Here is a 9,159-nt window from a genome sequence, read left to right as displayed (position 1 = left end):
TATGAAAATTTGAATAATTTCTTGAAACTGTTACTAAGAACAATGAATCAACAATTCGCAAAAAATGAATAACCTTCCTGATTTTTCGATTTTATGCTCAAATTGCTGATCTAAGTGATAGCGTATTATAGGGTGATTCTTGAGAAAAACGTGTGTTTTTAGGGCGAAAGGTTCTACAGTGTTATTATAAAGGAACTATCACTCTTACCTAAGTAGTTTCATTTTTCTAAGGAATGCTGTGTCTTTAAATTTCAAGGCCATTGATTTGTCTATATTCTGTTTTTTGATAGATTTTTTTGTTCAAGAGGTATTTTGAAAGTGATAGTATCGAGATATGAGCTTACTGTAGCAAGCTATAGTTTCGGAGAGGGAAGAGAAACGGAAATTTCTTTTTAATCTGATCCTTTAATTATTTGTGAAAAGTTCGATCTTGATCGCTGAAAATTAGATTTTTAAATAATATGGCAGCTTGTAAACCAGAAGAGTATGGTTTTGATGTGACGTTCATCTGGGAAGACGAAAAATCTGAAGTATCTGAAACAACAGAAGAAGATTCTGTACAGAACGCCAAAGAAATCAATAGAGACGATATCACTTGTGCAATATGTCTTTTGGTTTTGCGAGAACCAGTACAAGCCGTGAAATGTGGGCATCGATTTTGTGAAAAATGTATTGGGGAATTTCATCTTCAGAAGTAAGTGTGAACAGTAGTAAGTTCACGTCGAAATTTTCTATATTTTTGTTGGTCGTCATTTTCTTGTGTTCTATAAAAAGTTTTCGTTAAGCAAAGAATCTACTACTCAAATTAATTGCATTGGAGAATCTTTTATGTTAATCATTTTATTCTAGTCCGGGGAAATGCCCCAAAGATTGGCAAGAGATTCAAGTTTTTCCAGATGTGGGAAAAAAAAGAGAAATACTCAGTTTGAAAATTCGATGTCCGAATTTCGTTGATGGATGTACGTGGCAAAATGAGCTCAGAGAGAAAGAGGTTTGTAGGCGTTATTTCATTCGATATCATCTGTACGCAGAAAGAAGAAGTTTTCAAAAGTGGAGGGATAGTACTTTGAATCTTTCTTTCCAAATTCTAATTCTGGGATCTGGCACTGTGTTAAAATCCTAAAGACCCTTCACTTTCCGCAAATTTTTACTAAATTGGATACTTAAGCTATGCTCTCATTAGGGCCAATTTATGAAGTGAAACCATATCACCTTGGAGGGAGGGGGGAGGAATCTACTTGATGGTATTTATAATGATTTTGATTCAAAGGGGAAGAGCCTAGGGGTAGAGGAGGTTGATCTATACCTAGTAGTAAACCCCTTCCGTACTTAAGCTTTAGGCCAATTTTCCTATTTAGGGTCGATTTCTTTTGCGATAGATAATAACAATCCTTAATCATTGTTTTAGGTTCACCTGAAAACTTGCGGTTTTGTGACCGTTCCTTGTGAATTGGATTGTGGAGAATTCGTCCTCCGTAAAAACGTAAGAACAATTTGTTATCTTTTGTAAGATATGTGAGAGGCCTGGAAAACACGAGTTAAAGGACTTTAAAAAACCTCGGGTCATAACTCTGGTTTTCTTTACCCGGGTTTTTCAGACCTCGATATGTGAATACAAACCATGAAAACACTCGGGATAACTTTTTGTGAGGCCCTGAAAACCGGAGTTCGGCAAACCCTAGTTACCTATTTTCATAACTTGAGAGAAATGACGTCATTTTAGAAGATAACTTGATTTATGATAATAACTCGATTTGTTTGTGGTTACCTTAATCGTTCGAGTTAGTTAACTCGGTTGTTACGAAAATATGAGTTATGAAAATTTGTTTTCCGGAATCTTTTAACCCAGTCTTTTTGGTGTATGTTTTTTTGAGTTTGTTAACTCGGATTTTCAAGAGGCCCGAAAGAGCTGATGTTGAAAAACTCGAAATATCTTACTAAGAGGGAGTTTTAGTACGAATCTATAAAGGTGACCTCTTATGCAAATGAAACATTTGCTTCAAAAACGACAGTGGAAATCTCATCTTATGATTCTCAACTTCAGTTGAGCTAAAAAAAAGGTTATGACGTCATAAACCGGGTTTTCTTAACTTGGGTTTTTCAGGCCTTGATATGTGAATACAAACCATGAAAACTTTCGGGATAACTTTTTGTGAGGCCCTCAAAACCCAAGTTATAAAAATTAAAAATTATAAAAATTGTTAGAACAACCCAAGTTAGAAAAGCCCGAGTTTGGCAAACCCTAGTTACCTATTTGTGACGTCATAACTTGAGAGGTATGACGTCATTTTAGAAGATTTATAATAATTCGATTTTTTGTGGTTACCGTTATCGTTCGAGTTAATTAACTCGGTTGATTATGATGAACCTTAATTTTTCTAGTTAGCAAACTTTTATTTTTAAGGCGCCCCTAAATTTTTCGTATTTTAGAGGTGTACCATAAAAAATCGAGTTTTTTACTGTATGATTCTTTTTTCGAGTTACTTGACTCGGATTTTTAAAATGCCCGAAAGACCCGAGGTTGAAAAACTCGAAATATCTTACTAAGAGGGAATTTTAGTACAAATCTGTAAAGGTGAACCCTTACGCAAATCGAACATTTACTTCAAAACGACAACAGTGGAAATAACTTTGTAATTCAAGAGATTTTTTTGGATTAAATCCTATCTTATAACATGTTATAATTCATCTGCAATTGTAAGACATATCATTTTAGTTTACAGATTCTTCTTTAGATAACAAATCATGTGGATACCGTATGTCCAATGGTCTCCTCTTGTGAATACAAAGACTCAGGATGTTACTTTAAGGTAAATTTTTCTTATGTTGAAGCTGAAGTGCTAGCTTTATTTTGTCTTTTTTCAAAGTAGCTGTACCGCAGCACTATCCGAATTTTTGTCATCTTGGCGCGTTTGAGGCTTAAGGAACGTTTGGATTGTTTAAAGTAAGTACGGTAAAGTATAGAGGTTAAAAAAACTGTTATATTATTTGAAAAGCTAAGAGTCTCTAAATTGTTTGGTTTCAGGGCACAAAGTTACAACTGGATAATCATATGGCACAATCGGCCAACATGCATTTGTCTCTTGAAATGAAAAGTGAGATTTTCAAAATGAAAAAAGAATTCGATCAAAAGTTAACAGCAAAAGGTCTTGAAGCTCAACAAATGAAAAATGAATTTGCTGAACAGTTGAAAATGAGGGACAACGAAATCGGAAAAGTCCGGTTGGATCTTGATGGAGACTTGAAAGCAAAAGACAAAATGATTCAAGGATTAGCGGAGCGGTTAAAAATTGCAGAAGAGAAATTGAAAGGGGTCGGCGAAATAGAAATCAAAGTTCAGATGAACCAAACCGCCATCAAGTCCTTGGAGAAAAAATTGTTGACGAAGTTGAAGACAACCGATAAATCTCTTTTTGATTTGAAAGAAGAATTTATGCTGACTAAGCAGGAAGTTGAAAAAGTCAAAGAACAGCATCAAAAAGACGACCTTTTTAAAGCATCGGGTAGAGGTTTAGCTGTAAAAGGGGAATTAAATTTGGCTATCTGCGCACCATCACTATGTAACTATACATGGACTATCGAAAATTTCAAAGAGAAATTTGACGCTGCTACGGAATGGAGAGAGTATAATTCACCAAGTTTTTTTACTAAGCATGGTTATAAAGGATGTATTTCCTCTGGGTTTCGCCAGACCAATAAAGACAAAAAAAACCCTTGTCTATCAGTTTACTTTCAGAACAGAGTGAGTCCTTATGACGTTACTTTAGAATGGCCAATGCCTTGGAAATCATTGATTTTCACTTTAATCTTTAATGGAGTTGAAATTGCCCAAACTGTGAGAAGAAGTACAGATGCAGGAGGTAAATGGAAAGATTCATTTAAAAGACCAGCTTTTACATGTTTCTGTGTGGGTAATCGGTCAGCCTTTGAGCACGGCTTATTCAAGAACATAACTATGTATGATAGTGTTGCAATAAGATTTGAAATGAATTGATCTTATACTCAGTAAATGGTGTAAACTACATTTGAAACAAACTATCCATTTCCAAGAAATTGTATTTATGGGTGGAGCCTCGTGTCAGTCAATCGAATTATTTATCGTATTTAATCAACTTTTCAATTCAAGACCTCCATTTAGACCAGAATGATCGATGGTAATTACTTTACCTTAAATTGACTTAACCTTTGGATATTTTGGACGTATTGCACTTTCGTCGTCTTTTTAGAGTAAATGTATGAAGAGTTTATAAAAATTACTAAATTCAAAAATCATTTCGTAGATAACTAATAATTCTCGGGTACGTAATAGCCGGGGGGATTGGAATAAGCAGGGGGTTGGAAATAATCTCAAAACTTAATAAGCAGGGGGGTTGGAATAAAAATGTCCTGGATGGAAAATTTTTGAAAAGGAGGCTAATACAGCTGAATTAGGACAAAAGAGGGAACTTTCAAAAACATTTTCCCAAAAATTAATAAGCAGGGGGGGGTGGAATAAGAATGTCCTGGGTGGAAAATTTTTGAAAAATTAATTAGCGGGGGGGGCGGCTATTTAGGCACCCGAGAGTAATAATTCTATGAATAAATAAAATAAAATGAGTGAATATGGAATACAATCATTAATGCCCATATGAAAAGATTGAATTACACTATTTTATTAACTGTTACTAAGAACAATGAATCAACAATTCGAAAAAAATGAATAACCTTGATGGCTTACTGATTTTTCGATTTTATGCTCAAATTGCTGATCTAAATGATAGCGTATTATAGGATAATTCTTGAGAAAAACGTGTGTTTTTAGGGCGAAATGTTCTACAGTGTTATTATAAAGGAACTATCACTCTTACCTAAGTTGTTTCATTTTTCTAAGGAATGCTGTGTCTTTAAATTTCAAGGCCCTTGATTTGTCTATATTCTGTTTTTGATAGATTTTTTTGTTCAAGAGGTATTTTGAAAGTGATAGTATCGAGATATGAGCTTACCGTAGCAAGTTATAGTTTTGGAGAGGGAAGAGAAACGGAAAATTCTTTTTAATCTGACCCTATAACTATTTGTGAAAGTTCGATCCTGGTCGCCGATAGATTTTTAAAAAATATGGCAGCTTGTAAACCAGAAGAGTATGGTTTTGATGTGACGTTCATCTGGGAAGACGAAAAATCTGAAATATCTCAAACAACAGAAGAAAATTCTGTACAGAACGCCAAAGAAATCAATAGAGATGACATCACTTGTGCAATATGTCTTTTGGTTTTGCGAGAACCAGTGCAAGCCGTGAAATGCGGGCATCGATTTTGTGAAAAATGTATTGGGGAATTTCATCTTCAGAAGTAAGTGTGAACAGTAGTCAGTTCACGTCGAAATTTTCTATATTTTTGTTAGTCGTCATTTTCTTGTGCTCTATGAATTTTTTCGTTAAGCAAAGAATCTACTACTCAAATTAATTTATTTTAGTCCGGGAAAATGCCCCAAAGATTGGCAAGAGATTCAATGGGAAAAAAAAGAGAAATACTCAGTTTGAAGATTCGATGTCCGAATTTTGTTGATGGATGTACGTGGCAGCATGAGCTCAGAGGGAAAGAGGTTTGTTTTCAGTCGTTATTTCATTTGATGTCATCTGTACGCAGAATAAAGAAGTTTTGAAAAGTGGGGGGATAGTACTTTGAATCTTTCTTTCCAAATTCTAATTTTGGGATCTGGCACTGTGTTAAAATCCTAAAGACCCTCCACACTTTACGCAAATTTTTACTAAATTGGATACTTTAACTTATGCTCTCATTAGGGCCAATTTATGAAGTGAAACCATATCACCTTGGATGGGGGGAGTCTACTTGATGATATTTAGAGGAGGGGTAGAGTGGGTTATCTATAACTGAGGTAGTAAACCCTTTTCAATTTCATTTTGAAATAGATTTAATAACAATCCTTTATCATTGTTTTAGGTTCACCTGGAAACTTGTGGTTTTGTGACCGTTCCTTGTGAATTGGATTGTGGAGAATTCGTGCTCCGTAAAAACGTAAGAACGATTTGTTATCTTTTGTATAGTATCAGAGGGGCCTGAGAAACACGAGTTAAAAGACCTTAAAAAACCCTAAAGTTATGACGTCGTAACTCGCGTTTTCTTAACTCGGGTTTTTTAGGCCTTGAATACAAACCATTAAAACTTTCGGGATAACTTTTTGTGAGGCCCTGAAAACCCGAGTTTGGTAAACCCTAGTTACCTATTTGTGACGTCTTAACTTGAGAGGTGTGACGTCATATTAGAAGATTTATAAAAATTCGATTTTTTTGTGGTTACCTTAATCGTTCGAGTTAATTAACTCGTTTGATTATGATGAAGCTTAATTTTTATAGTTAGCAAACTCTTATTTTTAAGGCGCCTCTTAATTTTTCGTATTTTTGTTTATGAAAGTTTTATTAAATTTATGAAACTAAAAAAAAATTTACTTATGAAATTTATTTTTTGGAATCTTTTAACTTGGTTTTTTTGGTGTATGATTTTTTTTTTCGAGTTACTTGACTCCGATTTTTAAGATGCCCGAAAGACCGGAGGTTGAAAAACTCGAAATATCTTACTAAGAGGTCATTTTAGTACAAATCTGTAAAGGTGACCCCTTACGCAAATCGAACATTTGCTTCAATAACGACAACAGTGGAAATAACTTACTCTTGTCTCCCGAATAGACAGGGGAGGGGTCCGAATAAGCAGGGGGCAGGAAAATTTTCTGAATTCTAATAGGAGAATAAGAGTGGGTTAATTTGAATTTTGTTTAACTGATATCAATTTCAAGAACAAAAAAGAAACTTTAACAAATGAACACGTAAATAAGAACCAACTTACTAACAAAAAGGAAAATTTTATTAAGTTTAAGGTCTATCTACACTGTAATAAAACATTGAATTATTCGAATTTTAATTAGCGGGGGGGTCTCAATAAGAGCGTGGGGATGGATTTTTTTTCTTTTAACAATTAGTGGGGGGGAGACGTCTATTCGTGAGACAAGATTAGTATTTCAAGGGATTTTTTGGATTAAATCCCATCTCATAACATCTTATAATTCTACAATTGCAGACATAATTATATGGTTCATTACATTTAGCTTAGATTTGTAAAGGACGAGCGGGGCGATAAATCCGTAATAGCCCCGCTTTTTTGTAATCGCCCTGATGTAAACAAAAATTTCTATTGGTTGAAAGAAAAGTATCGTACGATATTTTGATTGGTTAACAAAATATTGTACGAAATTTTTAACCCAATCAAAATAAGAGTGTCAGTCGAATGTTTTTTTATAGTTTCGAATGTTTTTATAAGTTTCGAAAAGAATACATGTTATTACTAGTACTAATATTTTAGTTTACAGATTCTTCTTTAGATAACGAATCACGTTGATACAATATGTCCAATGATCTCCTCTTGTGAATACAAAGACTCAGGATGCTACTTTAAGGTAAATTTTTCTTATGTTAAAGCTGCTTTTTTCAGTTTCCAAAGGAATGAAATGAAAATTTCCGAATAATTCGAGAGACGAACTAAGCTGGCTGGCTAAAAAAGACTCTTTCGTTGATAAAGTGCTACAGTATCTTTATTTTGTCTTATTTTTCAAAGTAGCTGTACGGCAGCACTATCCAGTTTTTTGTCATCTAAGTAAGTACAGTAAAGTATATAGGTAATAAGCCAGATATATTATTTAAAAAGCTAACGCAGTTTCTAAATTGTTGGGTTTCAGGGCACAAAATTACAAGTGGACAATCATATAGCACAATCGGCCAACATGCATTTGTCTCTTGAAATGAAAAGTGAGATTTTCAAAATGAAAAAAGAATTCGATCAAAGGTTGACTGCGAAAGATTTTAAAGCTCAACAAATGAAAAATGAATTTGCTGAACAGTTGAAAATGAGGGATAACGAAATCGGAAAAGTCCGGTTGGATCTTGATCGAGACTTGAAAGCAAAAGACAAATTGATTCATGTATTAGCGGAGAGATTAAAAATTGCAGAAGAGAAATTGAAAGGGATCGGCGAAATAGAAATCAAAGTTCAGATGAACCAAACCGCCATCAAGTCCTTGGAGAAAAAATTGCTGACGAAGTTGAAGACAACCGATAAATCTCTTTTTGATTTGAAAGAAGAATTTATGCTGACTAAGCAGGAAGTTGAAAAAGTCAAAGAACGGCATCAAAAAGAGGAATTAAATTTGGCTATCTGCGCACCATCACTATGTAACTATACATGGACCATCGAAAATTTCAAAGAGAAATTTGACACTGGCCCGACTTGGTTGCCACATAATTCGCCAATGTTTTTTACTAAGCATGGTTATAAAGGATATGTTTCCTCTTGGTTTCGCATGACCAATCAAGACAAAACAAAAACTTATGTATCAGTTTACTATGAGAATGAGGTGGGACCTCGTGACGATACTTTAGAATGGCCAATGCCTTGGAAATCGTTGACTTTCACTTTAATCTTTAATGGAGTTGAAATTGCTCAAACTGTGATAAGAAGTACAGATGAAGGAGGTAGATTGAAAGATTCATTTAAAAGACCATTTAATCCATGGGCTTACCAGCTTGGAAATCCGTCAGCATTTGAGCACGGCTTATTCAAGAACATAACTATGAATGATAGTGTTGCATAAGATTTGAAATGAATTGATCTTATACTCAGTAAATGGTGTAAACTACATTTGAAACAAACTATCCATTTCCAAGAAATTGTATTTATGGGTGGAGCCTTGGATTAGTCGATCGAATTATTTATCGTATTTAATCAACTTTTCAATTTAAGACCTCCATTTAAACCTAAATGATCGATGGTAATTACAGTAATTACTTGACCTTACTCTTAGATTGACTTCGCCTTTGGATATTTTGGACGTATGTTTTCTTCTTCTTTTTAGAGTAAGTGAAGAGTTTATAAAGATTACAAATACTCTTTTGGTTCCAAATAATTTTCGAAAATTAACAATCAGGGGTGGTTATTTGGAACCTAAGACCATGTTCAGAAACGAAACGGTTCCGAAACAAGTGTGAACGTAAAAATTCGAAACGTCGAAAAAGAAGACGTTACAAAGAAAAACAGATCGAAACGGTTTCGCTCCACTATTTTTCATCGGAACGGAACTGCTCTGTTTTCTCTCTCCGAAACGTTCCGAAACTAA

At 34.3% G+C, this 9,159-nt stretch overlaps 2 protein-coding genes across 2 annotated transcripts; both read left to right on the top strand.

Moving 5' to 3' along the window:
* The first annotated feature begins 134 nt into the window (after positions 1 to 134).
* On the top strand, positions 135 to 4,328 carry LOC136823992 (TNF receptor-associated factor 3-like). The gene is made up of 5 exons (XM_067080150.1): positions 135 to 694; positions 850 to 991; positions 1,409 to 1,483; positions 2,736 to 2,810; positions 3,026 to 4,328. Exons 1-5 carry the CDS (start codon positions 462 to 464, stop codon positions 3,992 to 3,994), a joined length of 1,494 nt encoding a protein of 497 aa, XP_066936251.1. The 5' UTR covers positions 135 to 461; the 3' UTR covers positions 3,995 to 4,328.
* Positions 4,329 to 5,076: 748 nt separating this feature from the next.
* LOC136823993 (TNF receptor-associated factor 3-like) lies at positions 5,077 to 8,867 on the top strand. The gene is made up of 5 exons (XM_067080151.1): positions 5,077 to 5,327; positions 5,452 to 5,580; positions 5,940 to 6,014; positions 7,372 to 7,446; positions 7,726 to 8,867. Exons 1-5 carry the CDS (start codon positions 5,301 to 5,303, stop codon positions 8,635 to 8,637), a joined length of 1,218 nt encoding a protein of 405 aa, XP_066936252.1. The 5' UTR covers positions 5,077 to 5,300; the 3' UTR covers positions 8,638 to 8,867.
* The last annotated feature ends 292 nt before the right edge of the window (positions 8,868 to 9,159 follow it).

This window comes from Clytia hemisphaerica, unplaced genomic scaffold (genome assembly GCF_902728285.1).
Source record: "Clytia hemisphaerica strain Z4C2 unplaced genomic scaffold, Clytia hemisphaerica genome assembly, whole genome shotgun sequence".
NCBI lineage: Eukaryota > Metazoa > Cnidaria > Hydrozoa > Leptothecata > Clytiidae > Clytia > Clytia hemisphaerica.
The sequence above is the reverse complement of the archived record's forward strand: the minus strand, read 5'-3'. Positions and strand labels throughout refer to the sequence as shown.